The 21,368-nt window shown below is 47.4% G+C and overlaps 1 protein-coding gene across 2 annotated transcripts in view; it reads left to right on the top strand.

Moving 5' to 3' along the window:
* Positions 1-21,368, top strand: part of MTM1 (myotubularin 1) — a 1,347,122-nt gene that overhangs the window by 1,264,897 nt on the left and 60,857 nt on the right. For both annotated transcript variants that reach the window (XM_069612751.1, XM_069612752.1), the window contains one exon: positions 13,273-13,386. In XM_069612751.1, coding sequence (XP_069468852.1) covers positions 13,273-13,386 — 114 coding nt within the window. The remainder of the gene's footprint in view (positions 1-13,272; positions 13,387-21,368) is intronic.

Genomic DNA, 21,368 nt, shown 5'->3' with positions numbered 1-21,368 from the left:
GGCATTCCTCTCTGGGCTACTCATGAGGAGTTTCAGCAAACTCTTCAGTCCCGCGACCTTGTCCTTTCATATTCAGACAACAATGTTAACAGTTGAGCAGAGTAAGCAGAATCCGCAAGAATTGCAAGCTGCAAAGCAGTTTTTAGACAGAAAGCAATGAGCAATGGTTAACAAGCAAAATGGCGATTCTTGCTACATTTAAAATGGCCGCTCGTCGGTCAAGCATAGCAGTTTATATTTCTATAATTCGGTGCATAAGACGGTTGGCCCACGGCCATCAAGTTATGTCTATCATTCAAATGAAGGGTATTCATTTTTCCAGATTGACACGTGCTCTGACACCGTGGGCACCTGCCATAATAACAGACAGACAGACATGATCTCTTATAGTATCAGACTGCTGGTGTCACGCGGGAGTAAGATGTAGAGTTTTGAATTGGATCAACTTAAATATGGTACTGCATGTGCATTTTATCAGACATAAGCAGTGCGGCCAGATACTATGCAAGTCTGAAAGGGGCAGGGAGGCTGTTCCAGAGGGAGGCTCCTTCCGAAGAAAGAGATCTACCCACACTCTCTGTTTGGAGAAAGGTCTAATCTGCAGAGAGTTGGAGCTTGCGGACCCGAAGAATTCTAGCAGAGAGTAATTTAGGGAGAGAAAGTCAGATGTAGCGAGGCCCCAGAAAACCTTGTAGACGATGCAGAGGGTCTTGAATTTGATCCTTACTGCCACTGGGAGCCAGTGGAGAGATTTTAGGGCTGAGAGATGCGGTACCTGGGCTTGAGACCAAGGATAAGTCTTGCAGTCCTATTTCAGATTAGTTGAAGGGGGCGGAAGGAGGAAAGAGGCAGACTGAGGTAAGAGGCTGTTTCAGTAATCCAGCCTGGAGAGGACCAGAGCTCTGGAGACATTGAGTTTCTGGAGGAAGGTGAGGAAAGGGAGGAAAATGCCTCCGAGGAGATGAAGCTGAAGGTGGGCCTTCTTGACAAGGTCAGCGATATCAGGCGAGAAGGAGAGGGAGGAGTTGAAGATGACATCCGGGCTTTTTGCCTCACACGATGGTGAGGGGAGGGAGCCCAAGGTGGATGGCGAGAGAGTAGGAGGGAAGGAGGGGGCAGGAGTCCCAATAAGGAGGATCTCAGTCTTGCTGGCAAGTTTAGGCAAGATTACCATTTTCCCGACGGCGATGCAGCCCAGGGCTGAGAGGGGGAAAGTACACCAACATGCAACGTTACCATGAAGCACTTGGAAGATATTTGTGGTGGTTATCACACAAAAGCCAATTGTCCCTGCGACGGATCGTGACCCCAAGATACTGCACAGAGGACTGCTCCATCTAAACAGACTCCATACGGAAGGGGGGTTTTGTATCTTCATTCATCAGTGGGAAATAGATAGATTTAGCCCAGTGTATCCTCAATCCGGAGACATCCCCGTAATATTCTACCTCCTGTGTCAGAGTGGGCAAGGTGATTCTGGGATCCTTAAAATATAAAACAAAATAATCAGCATAAAGAGGAACCAATTCAGTCATCCCTCCTATTTCCAAGCCCTGATCCAGGTAGAATTCACGAAGGCGCCTGGCTAAGGGCATCAGAGACAAAGAACATCCTTGCTGAGTCCCTTGGCCTAGCAAAAAGGAGTCCGATCTCTTGCCAAACAGACCTATTCATGCACCAGCCCCAGCATAAAGCAACCGGACCACTCGCAGAAAGTAAGCAGGCAAACCCACTCCCTCCAAGACAGCAAACAAGCAATTCCAACCCACTGAATCAAAAGCCTTTTCGGCATCCAATAAGGCACCTACCGCCTGCACTTAAATTAAGTGAGATAGACCTTGCAGGTATAAATCCTGACTGATCCGGATGGATAAGTGTGGAGAGATGGGGCAATAGTCGGTCTGCCAGGACTTTAGCAAATGTCTTAGTATCAAGGTACAGCAAGGAAACCGACCGGTATGAAGCACACTCCAAAGCATCCTTATTTGGTTTCAACCTAAGTGACACAATCTCTTCGCGCTGCGGGGAAGTCAAAATCCCCAAATGCAGTGACTCCTGCCAGACGTGCAGCAATTACTCAGATACCTCGGGCCTGAATTCCTTGTAAAATGCAGCCGTTATGCCATCTGAACCAGGGGCCTTGGAAAACGGAAGCTTTCTGATAGCCGCCAATATCTCCTCCTAGGAGACAGGCACAGCCAGGGACTCTTATACCTTGCTATTCAATACGAGTACCCAGACTATACACCTGTTGCCTCATGCTCCCTTGCTTTATATAAACTCATGTAATCCTAAAAAGTCTCCAAATATCTGATTGGTGTCTGTCACTATCCGGCAACCAGTCATCCTTATCGCAGCTATATCTGGAGAACCCCTTTCCCTTTTCAGCATCTACCCTCCTCCCCATACGTCTGGGCCAAAGCTGGGACCGCTCTATACCTAGCATCCTTATCAGTGGTCACTCTGAATTTGTCCAACATCGTCTTAAGAGAAGCAAGCGCCTCAATCTGCCGTGCTCCATTCAGGGGGAGTTCTAGGGGCTTCAACCTTTTCTCCAAATCATCCAGTTGCTGCCTGACAGTTCTAAGCACTGCTCATTCCAAACCCTGTGTCCCTGGAGACACACCTTAAATGTTTACCAAACTACGGCCATGCTGGAAACAGAAACTGCACTCAAAGAACATTGACACAAACTCGCCAAACTCAGCATGGAACACAACCTCCTGCAGGGCCTCTAACTTAAAGCACCAGACAGGGCACATCATTGCACTGGGTTGTAAACAAAGCGACCATTGAATCAGGGAATGGTCTGCGTGCCCTAAGGTCGACCCAGCAAAGATATAGTCAATTCGGGACTGCATATCGTGCATTGTAGAATAATATAAATATTCCCTGCCTCCAGGATTTAGCAAACGTCCCAGCTCATCCATGCAATGTTGAACCATACGAGAGAATGACAAGGGGTGTCTAGAGCCAACACCGGATCTGTCCTTAAGAGTGTATAGTATAAGATTAAAGTCCCCGGTCCAGATCAGGACAGTGTGTACATACGGAGTGCATCGAAGTAGGAGGGCCTCATAAAACCCTGGGTCATCAACATTAGGCCCATAAATATTAATAATCATTACTCGTCTGAGCCAAAATCCCCAAAACCAAAATCATTGTTTTGATATAAGACCTGGAATCTCAATGGTTTGTAAATCAGCATAACAACCCCGCTAGACTAGGAGGAGAATGTGTAATAGCACCCACCACCCTCCCCCCAAGCTTTTCCCACCACCTCATTGGACTCTCCCACCAGATGGGTTTCCTGTAATAGCACCCCTGTACATTCCAAGTCAAGCTGTCACAAGTATCCATAGCCTAAGTGAACTGGATATTAGGAGCAGCAGGTAACTGTGGGGGGCACTGCAAATCCCCAAAACAGGCGAAACACCTGCGTTGACACACATTATATCCAGGTCGAATCCCGCAATCCATCATATACCAATTTCAAAATAACTCCCAAATTTCCCTCCAAACCCCAGTCCCACCCCCTCCCACACTGCCACACCCTAACCTGCAGTGAAATACCCACCACATCAGCCAGGGTAACAACCCAGGGACGTCAGACTTGGCGACCAGGCCAATGAAAACCGGCAGGAGCAGAAGGCTTAAACACAACACATAGCACAGCTAGTGGACCATAACGTTACATACGTATCAGTAGCCGCACCAACCGAAGTTTCAAAGAGTAAATAGACAGTGGAAGAGCACCACAATCATACATGAATAATCATCTTTGCATACCAGCAATACAGAACACAGGACAGCAGCCTACCAGGAACAAGTCATGCAAGCAAAAACAATACATAGTGGCCACCTGTGATCTCCCGTCGTATCAGGAACCCAATGCTACCAAGAACATCAACCCTTAGGCAGAGACTCCAGACATTCCGAACTTCAGCCGGGCCCAAGAAAAAGGTCTTGTTACTTATAATTCGTAGTTTAGAGGGGTATAGAGCATGGCATGGCATACTGGACCCCTGTCTCACAAAGGGAGTGTTTTCCTGCCAAAAAGAAAGACATTCCCTCTGTACCGAAGGAGTGAAGTCAGAGTAAAAGGAGTTCCTTGTACTGAAGGTCTCCAAGCTCACAGGTCCTTCGGAGTATCGTATCATGATCGCTGTAATTCAACAAGCGTGTAATCACAGGGCACAAGCTCTGACCCAGCTTGGGGATCTGAGAGAAACACAATGGGCCCTTTCAGCCAAGAATTGAGACGTGAGCGGGGCGTCCGCCAGCACCTCCCGTATAAAGTCCTCCATTAACAGCTCCATATTCTGGGACGGCGCTAATATTGTTTGTGAAATCTCGTCTCAAAGTCCTTGTTCTTCGCCTTAATATTCTTCACATCCTGCTGTAGTGAATGGAGTGTCTGACACACCTCTGCACTTGTGTCCTCCAGCACTCCTAACTTGTGCTCGGCCTTGGAGAAAAGGCCACCCTCCACTAGACGCTCCTGCATTCTGTCCGCCTTGTATACTAATCCATCCAGTTTGGTGTTCACTGAGGTGAACCCATCTTTCATTTGAGCCACAATAATAGCTAAATCAGGAGAGGAGCTGCAAGCTGCCGCATCCTGCCCAAGACCTCCAGGAGACTGATCTTCCTCATTTGCTACCGTGGCTGCCCCAGTCTGAGACCACGCCATAGAAGGTTTACTTGCCGCTGGAGCCTTCTTATGCAGAAATAGCAGGTGTGATTGGTGCTTATTACCCGTGCCCATGTGTGAAACACTTTGTGCAAGATAGTGAGGTCACAAGCACCTCTCAACTTGCCAGAACAACCACATGCAGGTGCAGGGAGCCATTGCAAGGCTATTGAGGCAGGCCCAGGGCTATGCATCTAAAAAGCTGGAATCCACCCACAGCAACCCGGACCTATGGTAAGGTCCCTACACGTTCACCCCAATCGCTGCTGAAAACCAAAGACCGAGTTGTCAAACCATCAAAGTGCCCTGGCCTCCCCTATCCACCACAGGGCTAGAGCATCACCTTCAAGACAACGCAGTTAGCCAAGGCGCATGATGTATTGCCACCAGCACAGACAGAATTGGACACCCCAATAGCAAGTAGCCCACGGCAGCAGCAAAGACGTTCCCAGCCAGGTATGACTGCAGCACACGGTTATGACTCCGCTGCCACTCACTGGGGTCGAACGGGAGTACACCGCTTCCACCACACTCCCAAATGAAGGCACTCCAGACACGCCAGAGACAAATCCCAGCCAGCAACAGCAGGTCCCGCAGATCAAGCAGCAGCCTCCCAATTGAACATAGCAGCAAACAGTGCAACGTCCGCACAGGAAAGAGGGAGGCATGTACCACGAGCACTGCTGCAGCCCATGCAGTGCGTGCCATGGGCCGTCCGGTACCACACTACAGTGGGGATTCCGTTCCCAGCCTATGACAGCCGCTTCGCCACACGCTCCCCATCTTCCGAGTACCAAGGCAGTCAATCAAGCCTGGTGCTGACACTCCACGATCCAGGCACAAGCCCTGCACCCTCCCCTCCGCCTCCCCGTTATGTCTGGAGGGTCCAGCTCTCCACTCCGATTAGCCAGCACACTCTTTCATTGCTGGCGCCTGGCAACGAGGGGGGCCTGCCGGCGGGCACCAGAGCGGGCTGCGCCGCTCCAGCAATCCCACTCCAGACACCGGCCCAGATCTGGGGTCAGTAAGCAGAATTCCAGGACCGCAGGGCATCCTCCCATTACAGCCAGTTTACTGGGCCAGCATGAACGGGAGACTTACCATACATGCATCAGGGTCTCGCACAGCAGAATCCAGCATGTATTCCCGACAATGAGCAGTGGTTACAGCACCCACCCCTCTCCTTCACTCACCCGTCGCAAAGCTCAGCGGCTATCTTGGTTTCAAGTTTACGAGCGCCACAACTATTGGACATCTTCCAAACCGTCACGCTTTATATACCAGACCACACTCAAAACACTACAAAGAAACATAATGCAATTTCATTTGGCGAAGGGCATAGTCAAGGGTCTCTAAGAGGACTTGGTTTCTCCCGTGGAAGCTGAGTGATCTTGCCTGCCCAGAGGTCATAAGATACAGTCAGCCTGCGAATAATTCATGAATGAGTTTAACCCCACAGAAATTAAAACAAAGGAGACACTATTGGTTGTAAGGGAACTACCCCTATTTCCGTCACGATTCGGGTTTGGGATAGACCGGTGGTGAAGTCGGGCGTTACCACTGTTTCGGGGTCCCGCTACTCCAATCCACAGAACTACAGAGTTTACACTGGGAGATAGGCTTTGAGAAATGCCTGCAAGGGGGTATGCAAGTTTAAAGACAGATGATTGCTAGTGGTGAGATTAACTCGAACCAAGAGTGTAAAGAAACGTTTATATTGTGCGAATAAGAGAGATTCAAATATTGGAAATTAAGACACTAGCTACTGAACAAAGAGATTAGTGAGGGCGCTTCACACCCACTCACAGCATTTGAGGTCTTGGTGCAAAGTTTTAATATCACAAACCTGTAATCTGCTCTTCATGAAACATATGAGCATGGAGGGAACCCATGTTGCAGCCTGGAACAGAGATCTAGGAAGGGGACTCTCCATAAAGGAATGGGAACAGATCTGGAAACACACACGCATAAATCCTCCATTCACATTCAAGATATAGAGCAGGCTTTAAAAATGTTGTATAGGGTGATCCAAGATGGCCACTGTGGGAAGAGGAAGCGCAGAAGTGTGTCTCCCATTCGGGCCGCAGTAAAGCCTTCAAAATAGCAGCGAAGATGAAATCGGAGGGCGAAGCAGCCAAAAGCAGCATAACCACCCCTCTCAAATGACTTGATCGCAAGTAGAATATTCCTCCAGTGGAACAACGGAGCAGCCGGTGGAGGGAGAACGGCGAGTGGCATACCCAGCAAGGAGCGCCAGATAGGAGGGGAGCACAGGCAACGGTGGCCAAGGGCAAAGGAAGGCTCACCTGGCTGCTGCACACGGAGGAGGTTGGGCGCCCACAATCCTGTTCCAGACGCACAGTGATGGTAATTTAAGCGCAACACAAGAGTTGCAGGAGGGACGGAGAACCTAGCATCCGAGAGAAATAAAAGCACAATACAGGAAGTACGCCCCTAATCTGATGCACGCAAGGCCCAGGGAAAAACCAGGAGACAGCATAATGGGATACATATCACCTGGAGAAGGCTGGAAGTTCGGGCCTGGGCACCCCTCCTATAAATCAAGAATGCAGCGGCACACTCCAGGAAGACGGAAACCCCCGGAGAGCAAGGCACAAAACTCAGTGAAATACAGGAAAAGAGAATATAAAGGGGCAGCAGCAGCGCGGGCAAGGACATTAGAAGCACGGAACTCTCCGGAGGTGTGCGAGGGCAGCTGTGGACCGAGATTAGAAACCCACTACTAATGGAAAACACCAGGAGAACAGGTTAAATACAGACAGGGACGCAAATAGGATCCCTGAAACTGCGTAATACAAATCTATAGAACAAGCCCTCTGAAAAGCAGACCTCATTAGCCCCATGCCCAAAACGAGGGGTGAAACTGGGGCGGAAGCGACCCAAGAGACTCCTCTAGTAAAACAGGCCATGAGCCTAAAACAGCTGTGGAGCACAGCCTCCACGCAGAGCAGAGGAAAGAAACTAATTCTGATACAACAGGAGACCTGGACAGGTGATACTATGGCTATGTGTAAAGAAGATGTGCAGAACTGGTTCAAAGAGTTCCAAGACCAGTTCATGACTTCTTTCCCAACGCAATTTGAAACGTTAAAAGGTGAAATGAAACTGTCAATGCAGGAAATAAAATTGGACGTTGCCAAACTGGAAGGAAGGACTAGGTTGGCAGGCCAGGTACGATCAATGGAGAGGAGGTGTAGATATACCAAGACCTTGCACAAACAACTTTGCAGATGGGCCCAGTGGTAAAATATCTAGCCTCCAAGCAGACAAGGTGGACATTTCCTTTTTGGATTGCTTTTCACTTGGGAAGGACGGCTGCATAGAATCACCACATGTGAGAAAGGAGAAGTAATTTTGAACCTGCAAAGAGACTGCCAGGACTCAACCGAGGGATAAAGGAAAGGAGATGGAACCCACAGGAAGCTGTGGGAATGGAAAACGGTTGCTAACAACGGCAGAACAGCCAACATGAATTAACAGGGTGGCAGGAGGCAAAATTAGAGGACATATGCTACCAAGATGGTCAATTATGAAGGGTGTCATAACTCGGACCCTAAGTTGGGGACTACACTCGTTGATGTTTTGATGAAAGAATGTCCAAGGGAAGAGGGAGGGAAGGCGGGAGGGGAGATGAGAGATGGATCTCCTAGTAGGGTTTAGTATTCCCCGCACAAATGTCTCTGGGAGGTTAGAGGGCCAGGTTCGGCGTGCACTTCGCCAGACCACTAATAGGAAGCTGGTCCCGTCTAAGGGAGTTGGGAAGATGTTATGTTGGGGTCCATTGCGGGGGAGGGGGTAGGGACACCAGGAGAGGGAACAGGGGCGGGGCTCCAGAGATCAGAGACTACGATTAACCAGAAAAATTAGGGTATAGGATGTGAGAGGATTGAACACTCCCATTAAGAGGACAGAGGTGGAATTACTAAATAGGGGGGATATACTAATGTTCTAGGAGACGCATTTTAAGAAAAACTGATGAGACAACTAAATATGAGGACATTCACAAATCTATCAGGCTAATGCTGGAGAGAAAAAGGCGGGAGTCCTGGTTGCTATGCGGGATGGACAGGGCATACAGGTGCATGGAGAAATGGCTGACAAGGAGGGACGCTACCTTTTCTTAAATATAACCCATGGGAACCGGAAATTAATGCTTGCCTCAATCTACGCCCCCAATTCGAGACAAGACAGGTTCTATAGTGGGATGCTTTCCAGCTTAGAAGGGTTTGCTGCGAGCAAAATTATCCTAGCCGGGGATTTTAACTTGGGACCCCAATATGGATAGGAATCACACTACACGCTTGGGGACACAGGCCCCATCAAAAGCACTGTAAAATAAAATGGAGATGCTAGCACTTAAGGATGTCTGTAGAGTGGTAAGGGGAGAAGCGCAGGGGTACACACATCACTATCATATTCACACCTCGCAATCAAGAATCGATTACATATGGGCTTCCACGGGACTGATAGGTAAGGCAAAAGAGGTTGACATAGGCTCAATTTCCCTCTCCGACCATGCCCCGATCCTAGCAACATTTAACCTGGGACACAACAAAGGGGGACTATGGCAATGGAAGTTCCCTACTGAATTTCTACAAGACAAGGCTCAACGGGATACCATAAAGGGGAAAATAGAACAGTACTCAACGACAAGGGGGATGTGTCGCTGGGAATACTCTGGGACGCATTTAAAGCGGTGTTAAGAGGGGACCTGATAGCCATGAAGGCACAAAGGGATAAACAGAGGCGCAGGTGGGAGGAAGAGCTGGAAGGTAAACTTAAAGAGATCCGAGAAGAAATATCAAAGAACCCAAATAAGAAACAAAGACTTGATCTTAGACACGTTCAAGTCCAACTGGGTACCATACATAGCAAACAGGCAGAAAAATCATTTATACTTAAAACAATGGTATTATATAAGAGCTAATAAGGCAGACAAACATCTGGCCAGGAAACTAAAGGCAAGAGAGAAGAATAGGTGAACAAATGCATGTACCCTTACTAACAATAATAAGAAAGAAAAGTTTTGGTAGCCAGAAACTGGAATTTAGATCTGTCCTAGTGGGCTACGGTTAGGTCTCCTACGTTGGAGATAACGGGTATAAATCAGAAATGATAACCACCCACTATACCAACATATTGACAGTTACGTGTGTCAAGGGAACATCTTGGAGAAAAAGGAGACAGTAATAATCAATTGTCCCTCTTTCACTCAATGCTAGCAGACGTGTTTATTCTGTTCAGCAAAAAATCATAGATTATATCGAAAGGAACATGTGTGACAATTTACAATAACATCATAAAGGAACAGCGAGACATTACATAATCAGAACAATTGTGTGTATGTGTCAATTCTACTTCATTGACAAAAATAATAAGACATAGATCTGGAAAAAAAGGAAAGTGGTGTCCAAACAATAATTATAGTTCAGATGCATACTAATGATTCAATAGGACCACTGCACTCTTGAACTGGGAGGGTTTCAAAGTTGCCCTTGGAATAAGAATGTGATTTCTGACAAACAGTAAATGTTCCAGGGTCATATGGCAAAAGATATCTTTGCCAACGTGGCAGAAGATTGTTCAGCAAAATCTGTAGACAGGGAAACAAACTTAAGAGAGAAGAATAGAACAGTTTTTAAGCTCCAGGACAAACCGGGGCAGAAGTTGACTCAAGGTGAGGAAATGGGTGAATTTCTGAGGGATAATTATCAAATGCTATACACATCCGATAACCCAAAAATGGACGAACCGGACGTGTACTTGGAGAATCTTGACCTCCAAATGATTAAGGCCAATAACAATTATCCTCAGATGTGGGTTGCCGTTAACGGAATTTTATCTCATCCAGCGATCTTGGGGTGGAGCACAAAACAAGGATGCCCCTTGTCACCGCTATTGTATGCAATATACTTGGAGCCTCTGCTGGCTAGGATCCAGGATGCAGAGAAGGTAAAGGGGATAGCAATGGCGGGAGGGGAACACAAAACCATGGCATTTGCAGATGATATGCTGGTAGCACTAACAGCCCCGGAGCACTCTCTGCCGGAGCTTATGAATGGATTGGAAAGGTGTGTGTCAATATCAGGATTAAAGAGTAATAAACAAAAATCGGAAATGTAAAATGGATTGGCACAACAGGACATGGTAGAAAGGCTAACCCAAGAGACACAGATAAAAATAGCAAAATCAGGGCTACCTTACTTGGGGATTACGTTAACATCTTCATTTAGCCAAATGTACAAAGCAAACTACCCAAACCTATTAGAAAATATTAAAAAAGAAATGAGGAAATGGAATTCATTAATGACATCATGTTGGGGGAGAACAGTGACAATATAAATGATGGTATCACCGAAGCTTTTATACTGCTTTTAGGCCTTACCCATTAGGATACCAAATTCGTTCTTTAAAGCCCAAGACAAAATTATCAGGACATATATATATGGAAGCAAAAGACACCAAGACTACTGATGCCAACGATGACGGCACCGAGAAATCAGTGGGCGCGGGGAATGCCTCTTCCCTATTTCCATCGGTACAACGAAGCGGCCGAGCTACAGGTAATAAAGGAATGGGTAGCAGATTCCCTCACAACAGATACGGGTAAGACAGGGCGGTAGCAGGATCCCCACTGTCGGGTCTACTGTGGCACGATAGACATCACAGGCATCCTAACGTCAGGATAAGTGAAGTGGTGGGAGTGGGGGTGGATGCATAGGATGCTGCGATCAAGAGAGGGGCATTGACAACCTATCCCTCCCGATGTTTGAAAACCCAGATTTCCGACCAGGTATGGATATTACCGTATATAAAAGATGGGTACAGGCAGAATGCAGAACGATTAGAGATATGCATCAGGGGCAAAACACTAGTACATTCCAGGATTGTAATCAAGCGCTGGGGCTTACAATTAAGGACACATTTAAATACACCCAACTCATATACTGGCTTAAGACTCCCCATATTCGGCAGGCAGCCAGCCATCAGGCCATTAACACCCTTCAAACTTTTCATGGCGACAAATGCGGGAACGGGGAAACTAGTCTCGAACCTGCATCGGTTTCTGAATGCTCAGGGGGTGGAGGTGAGGTGGAATTACATAGTGAAGTGGGTAAAGACAGTGGGAATACACCTGGGGACTCATCCCAAAATGAACACGCTCAATACAAGTGTGGGAGATGTGGCAAAAGGTGATAGTTGTGATAGTTGTAAAAAAACAATTAAATAATTATTTTTTGAAAACATTTTAAAAAGGAGGATATCACAGTGGCAATGTGCTGGTCTTGGAAGCAAGTCCACGCAGAGCTCGGAACCGCGCTTAGAAACCAAACTCTGGTATTAAGCGTGTTATCAAAAACCAATTAAATAAATAAATAGTTCAATGGCACTACACATCAGAGAGGTTACATGTAATGGTCCCAGGGACGCCGGATAGTTGTTGGGGGGGGGGGGGGGGGGGGGAGAGGGGTGCTTAAGTAAAGAGGATTGGAAACCCATCTGGTGGAGCTGCCTGGCAATTCAAAAATTCTGGGAAGGGATGAGGGAACAAATGGGTAAGATGGTGAATGGATCCGAGCACCTTCGGGAAAGGGTTTGGATGGCGCGAATGTGCGAACCAGGCGCGGGAGGCCTCACTAAAGTGCAGAAAAGGGGCTTCATGATCATCGTGATCAGCTTGGCTCGCAATAGCCCAACGTTGGAAGGACAGAGTAGCACCCACGAATTACGACTGGCTACAAAAAGTAGGGAATTTTGTGTCCCTTGAATGGATAACATACAAACTCCAAGGGGCCCAAGAGGCGTTTAAGGAAAAAATTGGGGCAAATATTGTGACATCTTCAAAGTGACTATATGCAACAACGGTGCCCCACAATATTAGAATACTGGACATCCTATTACAACAATGGAACTTTCTCTGAGACTGGAACTTGACACGGGGAGAGGGGTGGGGGAGGGGTTGGGGAAAGTTATTTGAACTTATGTAGTAATGAGTGTACGAAAATAATAAAAATACATGTACATTTTTTTTAAAAGTTGTATATGCGGTTCCCCAGAACTGAGATGCTGCCTGTCTGATTAGAGTGAGGGGTTTGGAACTGTTTGACATCTGCAAAAGGATTATGGGTGCGTTTGAAGGAACCAGGTCACTGAACTAGTAAAGCACTTGCACTGAAGAGACTTACTTTGGCTACCTTCTGTACGTTATGTTGACTGGAGTGAGAGGTTGTTATTGGGAGGTGCAAATATTTCACAAAGACCTATTCTTATGTTTTTGTATAGTTGGAAATTAGGTACTCTATAGTGGGCAAATGGGAGAACATAGACCAAACTCCCACCTTCGAGAATGCAAGTGATGCAAAAAACCTGTTTGAGGCTATATCCCAGGCTTCTAGCTATTTCAAAGGATGAGTAATCTGAGGGAGAAGAATATATGCAACGGAAATGGCATTACACAAGTCTTTTAGTAGATCATGTCAAATGTTTACCTCCTGTCTATTCTTTTCAGTTGATTTTTTAATTTCTTTTCTGTTTCTGATTACATTTTTCTTTTCTAGTTTCCTACAGCGTTTGAATTTAATGAACAATTTTTGATTACAATTCTGGATCATTTGTATAGCTGCCGATTTGGTAGTTTTTTGTACAACTGTGAATCTGTGCGAGAGAAGGAGGTGAGTAGTGCTGTTTTGCTCTGCTTTGTCTTGTTTCAGCATGCTCCCTTACGCAGTGTTTGGAAAATGTGTCACAAAATGTCTCTTTGAAAATCTTTTTACTAACAAAACCTTATTGAAATGCTACAATCTCTCAAACATGATAACTAAAAATAAATTCCCCATGTCACTGGGGAGGTTGCAGAAGAGAAGGCCGAAGGCAGAGGTGTTTCTCTTTTACAAGTTCATCAAAATAACCATCTGCTCTCAACTTTAAGGAAACTCTGGGTGCAACATAACTCCTCAATAGATACCTATTTAGAAACTCTCACCCAACCTCTCACCCAAATTTGACTGAGCTGTCCCCCGTCAATAAATACATTTTCACCTCATTGACTAACTTAGCAGGCTATGTGCTCCCTCACCCTTCCCAATTTGTCAAAACATCCCACTGCCTTTGAGTGAATCCCTACCCAGTTTTGAAAAGAGTAGAATGTGCTAGCTCTGAAACCAAATTGCCTCCCTTTTAGAAGTGGCCCCGGCCATGTCCTCCCCTGCCCTTGGATCCAAGAACATCACAATAATTGTTCACTCCCCAGTGTCTTCTCTACTTACATTTTTTACCCAATGTCCAAATGATTTGTAGAATGCCACTGATGGGTGGTTTTTGACAAATCCTTTGAGGACACCCTTAACTGCTGGGGTTGGAAACCCCATGAACCCGATGCTAGCCTCCCCTGTTTTGTACTCTTGCTGTTTGATACAAAGAATGCCTCCAAATCTGTTAGTGGTGTTGTGTAGGTCCTGCACTCCCATCCCGGCATCTCCCAGTGTCTATAGTCCTTTTTTTTTCATATAATATTGAATTCACATTACATAATCCATATCCACTGTTTCACCCATTAGCCTACTCTCCCTCGGGTTCTGTTTCTCCGTCTTGCAGTATGGATTCCGTTTGATCCCGGTCACTTGCTTCATCATGCGTGAGCTCAACTAATTCAGCTATTAGTTGTTTCCAAGCTATCAAGGTTCCAGCCTCCTCATCCCTCCCAACATTGCTTGCTTCCTGCCATACTGCAGTCTCTGCCTCTCCCCATTTCTGTAGATCTTTCTACCTTACTCCTATTCTCGGTCTATGGCATGCCTTCCACCCCATAGAGATTCTTCTCTTTGCTAATACATATGCCAGGTCTTTCAATTTGCTCACATGCTTGAGTTTACATGGTCTAGGAAACCCTCCTAACAGGCAAGCCCACACTGTGTCCACCACCATTGTCATCCCTTTTTCCTCCATACTATGTGCTATTTCTCCCCTAAATCTCTCTTAATGGGCATGACCAGAAAATGTGTACCACTGTGGCGTTTTCTTAGTCACATTTGGGGCATGACTTTCGTCCTGCATTTTTAAATTTGGCTATCTTTTGGGGTGTCATATACGCCCTGTGAGTTATGTATAATTGTATCTGTTGTAATCTAGCATTTCTTGACACTTTCTTGTGATATCCTTGAGCACGCTCCCACATCCCGTCACTCATTGGGGTACCCACTTCCTCTTCCCAGTCCTGTCTAAGCTGTACCACTTCCTTCCCCGCTTTGGTCATCATAAGCTGATATATTCTGGATATTTCATGTTCCCCCTCTTCTATGTCATATATTATGTCTATTGTGGCATCCGGTTCATCTGCTAGTACTACTTCGGACCATGTCTCTTTAATTCGCTGCACCACCCTACGGTATGTGATATGCCGCCCCATATGCAACCCCGTTTCTGCCACCAGCCCCTCAAAGTCCTTTATACTCCCCTCTTGCCACATGTCGCCCATTGTTGCTATCCCCACAGGTTCCAAGTGCTTCCTAATCGTTGGTCTTAGTTGCTTGTCTTTTCCCGCCAGAGCGACTAATGGAATCTGCGGGGAACACAGGGATGGATTCTCCATTATCTGACAGGTTCTCCTCCATATCTCCCACCCAAGTGTCATCATCCTTGACCGTCCTTCCATATCAGTTTTGGGCAACCACATCATTTCTTTTAGGAAGAATGGGTCACAGTCCAAGCGAAACAGCCCGGATTCCGGGGGTCGGCTCCTCAGAAAGCCATTTAGCTACATATTGAAGTTGACTTGCTATATAATAAATCTCGTAGTTAGGTGATTTTATACCCCCTTTTTCATGTGAGTTTTGTAGCTTCCAAAGGGCTACTCTATTCCTTGTTTCATGCCAAAGGAATTCCCTGCATATGCTGTTCATTCTGACAAGGAATCGCCTAGGTATCCAGTATGGGATGTTCCCAAAATAGTGCAACAGTCTCGGCAGGACAACCATTTTAAGCAATGCCCCTCGTCCCATCATTGCCAAGGGGAGCTTCACCCAGAACTTCATATTGTTTTCAATATTCTTAATATCTTTCTCAGTGTTATGTTGGTGCTCTGCTTCCACCGGATGATTTATATCTATTCCCAGATATCGGAACGTGCTGACCTCCCATTGTATCTGCAGGATGGGTAGCTGCTCTAACGGGATCCCTTTATTCCTGCCCAGTGGAAATACACAAGATTTTTTGGGGATCACAGCTATGCCTGAAATCCTTGCAAATCGCTCCATCACTTCCAGGACATACTGGAGATTTTCCTCAGGGAAGCGGAAATACAACAACATATCAGCGTACAAGGAAATTAAATGCGGTTCCCCCTTTATGGTGATGCCTATTATGTCATACTGCTGCCTCAGGTATATCGCCAGGGGCTCCAAGACCAATTTGTACAGCATGGGAGACCACGGGCATTCCTGCCTAGTGCCCCTGCCGAGCTGCCACCTCTCTGCTATCACCGCTCCTGTCTTAACCCTGGCCAGCGGCTCGCTATACAATAGCTTGGCCCACCTGAGATACCCCGGTCCTATTCCATAATTGGTCAGGGCTGCAATCAGCCATGGCCATTTGACTGAGTCAAAGGCCTTTATTGCGTCCAACGAAACTATTGCCATCCCGCCCGCATCTTCAATGACTCGGTGGAATCGCCTAAGATTGTTGGATATGTTCCTATTGGGGACATAACCTGTCTGGTCGGGGTGTATTAATTTATTAATGACTCTCCTCATCCTGTTTGCCAGGACCGCCGTCAATATTTTACTGTCCTGGTTCAACATCGACATGGGTCTGTAGGAGCCGCACACACACAACCTGGCTTATTGGGCTTGGGGAGTGGTATGATAATCGCCTCTCTTAGGGACTCTGGTAGTCTTCCAACTTCGTATGCTTCATTTAGCATCCCTAAGAGTGGGGGGGGAAGGAGTACCTCATTTTTGTACATCTTATAAAATTTGCTGGGGAGTCCGTCAGACCCCGGGGTCTTACTAGTGGGTAGTTGCCTCACTACTTCTTCCAATTCCTCTAGAGTGATCGTGCATCTAGCTCCTCTCGCTCTTCCGAGCTGATTTGCGGCAATCCAATATCCTCCAGTGTTTCCCTTATTTCCGTACTGTCGCTGTCCTCCACATCTCTGTACAGGATACGGTAATAATCTGCGAATTCCTGATTAACTCCCTCTTGAGTGTCCACTATACACCCATCATCTTTCGCTATCATTCTGATTGTGGGTCTGGGAGTCTCGCTTTTGTATAACCATGCCAGGACTCTCCCTGGTTTGTCCCCCCCCCCCTGCATGCTGCCTCTCTATATATTTTTTATAGTTGAGGTTGCAAAACCTTTCCCAGTATCCTGCACATTTCTGTTGCAGCCGTAGTATTCCTTCATTGTCTGCCTCAGTGTTGCCTCCCCTTTTCAGTGCTGTTTCTAGCTCTGTTTCCGCTTCTTCTAGGTCAGCCAAAATCCCTCCTTGTAGCCCTTGGATTTAGCTATGGCTATCCCTCTCACTTCTACTTTAAAAGATTCCCAGAGCATACCCGCTGTCTCCACGCTACCAGTATTGATCTCGAAATAGCTTATTATTTCCTCTCTCATGTCCTCCCTAAAAATATTATCTTTCAACGCTTTTGCTCGGAGGCAGCATGTCGGTATCTTTGCTCTTGGGGGTCGATATTGCCATACTAGTATCAACGGTGAGTGATCTGAGAGGACCCTCGCTTTGCATTCTACCTGCGCTATTTCTGTCATTAATTCATGTGTGACGAACGCGTAGTCCACTCTATTCTGTAGGCTCTGAGGGGCTGAAGAGTGCGAATATTGTCTATCCTGTGACCTCCACGCATCCTCTAACCCAAGATCCGCTAACAGAGACTGCAACCTCCTGCCAGCTGGGGTGGGTCTATCTATTTTGGTATCAGATCTGTCTATTTTCGGGTTCAATACACAGTTAAAGTCTCCTCCCCAAATCACCACCCCCCTCCCCCGAGGCTCACGCTGAGGTTACCATATAAAGTTCTAAAGTATGCCGCCGTATCCTGGTTCGGGGCATATGTATTTATGATACATACCTCCTTATTTTCCACTAACCCTTTTATTATTACCATTCTCCCATCTGGTTCAACCATACAGTGCAGCAACTGAAACTGGACATGCGGCGCGAACCAGGTAATCACCCCTCTGGCATAGGCTGAATATGATAAGCCCACGACTGTCCCCTTCCACTTCTTTCGGACCACCGCCAGCTTTTCCTGCGTTAGACATAGCTTTGCTGCAAAAGACTCACCTATTTTCTGCATGCGCAGGTACATCATAACCTTATTTCTTAGCTATCGAGTCCCCTGACATTCCAGGTAACTACTTTAAGGTTTCCCTTAACATATTAGGTTCCCGCTCTTCCCTCCACAAGTGCAGTCCAGGTCTCGTCTTTTCAGGATGTAGGCTCGTAACCCCCATCACACTCCCCAACTTTTCCCAAACTTCCCCCCCTCCCAAACTACCCCTGCTCATTAACACTACAACTTCCCCAACTTCCTTCCCTCCCCTTCCCTCCCCTTCCTCCCCAACACCCCAACACACTCCCCAACTTCCTCTTCTCCCCCCCGCCCTTCGCATCCCCAACTTTTGCCCAACTCAATCCCTGGATCTCATGCGATCTCGCATTTAGACCTGGCCCGGGTTACTGGTCTCAGGAACTCAGCAGGAGGTTACCACACTATCGGTAGCCTATCTAAACTAAATACTGGGGTGAACGGGTGAAACCTTCGTGGCTCCTGCATGTTAGCCTCAGCATATTACGTGCGTTTAGATTTTGTCCAATACCTGGCTATTACCCTGTCTGTGTGCATCTTACTATATTCTAGTCCCACAGCCTTGGTCATACAGCAGCTCAGCCTCTGGAGCCTCCATCTCACTTCTCTGTGCCATCCTCTTTCTGTGTTTCTGTCCCGGCGGGGCAGTTCTAGGCATCCAGCCAATCCGTCGTGTCCTCCGGGATGTCAGAAAACAAAGCCCTTTTTCTGTGGAACACTTTCAGCTTCGCTGGGTACATTAACATGCACTTGAAGCCCGCTGCACGCAACCTCTTCACTGTTCCATAGTTCAGCCTCTTCCTCTGCACTATTACAGTATAGCCTGGGTATGCTGTGATGTTTGCGGATGCCCTCTGTATCGTGCCTCCTTCTCGGAAGAACTCCAGAATCTTCTCCCTGTCTCGATAATTCAGGATTTTGGCTATTATCGGCCTCAGAGGTGCTCCAGGTGGAGTTTTCCTCATCGGGGCCCTGTGTGCTCTCTCCACAGCAAATCCTTGGGTGAGTGCCCCTCCCTCTATTTCTTGCAAGAGCATGGTCTCAATATAGTCCGTGGGGTGAGGTCCTTCTCCTTCAGGGAGCCCTACAATATGTATGTTGTTTCTTCAGGCCCGCCCTTCTGCCTCCTCTGCTCTGTTTTCCAAGTTACTCACTTGTTGCTGCAGTATGTGGATCTCCCAGGTGTGTGCTGTGCCGGTTGCTGTATTTGCGTGTGCTTCCTTCTCCAGTTCGCCTGTGCGTTCCACTATTTTCTTAACATCTTGTCTTAAAAGATTGACGTCCTCTTGTACTGCCCCTATTTTCAAATCCAGTGTTCTTATTTCGCTCATCGCTGCTTCCAGTTTGGTTTCCCATGCAATTTTCAGGTCTGCAATTGCATCAAGGATTTGTTGGTCGTTCCGCCCTGGTGTAGTGTCTGCTTGTAGGTTCCTCTCCTTGTTTCTGGCTCCTTCGAATGATTGGGGTGTTGTGGCGAATTCATCCATGGTCGGTTGTCTCCCTTTTGTTTTGGGTACCTTGGACGCCATCTTGACACCAACCCGTGTCTGTTCACCGTTGCCGGGACTAGTATTTAGGTCCTTCGTCCACTCCTGGCCTGTATAGTGTTCGAGTTGGTTGGTGACTTCAGCTAGGGCCTTAACTCCTCGACCTCTCTTCCTACCTTGGCTCATGCAGTGTTCGAATTTTGCTGGAGACCATTCAAGTCCCAGGGAGGGTTAGTGTATGCTCTTCCGTGTTGTGGACGTTTCGATGTTGTGGTTGTACCAGGTCTCTCCCCTCCCGCTTGCCAATGTTTGAGTCGAGCACCCTTGTCTTGGCTCTGATGGATCTGTGCTTAGTATGACCTCTTTTTACCGCCTCAGGTCACTGGGAGTCACCTGTTTGCCTTCTCCGCCAGTTATTACCATTCCGTTCCCTGCTGACCCGCAGTCCTGCATGGTCGTGCTGCTCGCACAAGGCTAACCCCTGGTCCTCCGTTGCTGTTATTCCTGCCCAAGCATTTCACTGGAGTAAGCCCCTCTGTCTCTGGGCCACAGTCCTGGTATCCATCCGTATGCCGTACACTTCTTTCCTATGCATACAGTTTGCCACAGCCAGGCGGCTTCAGGGTCTCACTGGCAAGCCACGTTCCACCCTTCTTTACTGCTCGCAATGTGCATCAGTTCTACTCATATCATTCCGGGCACAGCCAATATTTTTACTCAGGGTACACCGTTTGCGCTTTCTGCACCTCTCTTGTAATCTCTTAACTAAAATTAGTACCAGGGTGAATCAGGATTCATCCGTGCCTCCCTGTGGGAACTCCGCGTCACTGCGGTACTCCTGAACCCTTTATTATGGCCAGCCTGCATGTGTTTTGGATTCACCTTATTTCTGTGCTTTGCCAGGATACTGTGTCTTCCTCCGGTTGTCGATTCCTTGTGTTGCCAGAAGTTCGGCGCTGACGATAATGTCTTGTTATGTTCCGTATCAAGTTTGCACTGCTAGGCTCTCTGGTCTCATAGCAGCACACCGCTGCAGTACTTCCACTGTCTCTCAGGGGCCCTCGCGCCTGTGTTTTGTTGTTGCCATATCGTTGCCGTATGCGAATGCCCCCTAGCGTTGTCAGTTTCATCCGCAGTGAATTATTTGGGTCCCCTCCAGCTTGTGCCCGGTTACAATGTATCCTTGCGTGTTCTAACTGAGGCATCTGGACGTGTGCTGGATGCTGTGGCTACCCAGTTAAACGTGGCCATACGCAGCTGAGCAGAGTGGACGGCACGGTGTGCCCCGCTTCGGTATTATGCGCGAAAGCACCATACATCCAAGCGCTGCTCCTTTCTGTAGCACATCATGCTGCTCCAGCTGCTGCTGTTGCATGTTCAGGACAGGTCTTGCAGCCACGTATCGGGGCTCCGTTTCTGCGCTTTACACGTCTGGCCCCCTTTTGTCTGTAATCGTCCTTCCACATACTTTTAGTCGTCAGCGCATCCAATTGTATGATGCACATTCTAGAGCTCCAAGAGAAGTGTCTCCTCTGACAGTTTGTGCCTCTGCCTTTTCCATCACTGGGGCACAGCTGACCCACTGTTCCTTGTCAGTGGAAAGAAATATGCGCTAGCAGGGCTGCATTGCAATCTTTCTAGGGAAATTGCGACACCTTTCTCAGAATTGTGCAGTATTCATTCCATCACCTAGTCTCCTCGAGTTAAGTGGTCACATTCGAGATTGACTGGCTGGGACACAAAAGTGGGCAGGGAATCACAACTGTTTGTGTTACTGTAACTGGTGTCTCTCCTCTACCTTTAATACATCCTTCTTCAATCTGGCAACAGGACTGGTTCTAGGTT

The sequence above is a fragment of the Ambystoma mexicanum genome, chromosome 5p, assembly GCF_040938575.1.
Source record: "Ambystoma mexicanum isolate Mex_15411 chromosome 5p, UKY_AmexF1_1, whole genome shotgun sequence".
Lineage (NCBI taxonomy): Eukaryota > Metazoa > Chordata > Amphibia > Caudata > Ambystomatidae > Ambystoma > Ambystoma mexicanum.
The sequence above is the reverse complement of the archived record's forward strand: the minus strand, read 5'-3'. Positions and strand labels throughout refer to the sequence as shown.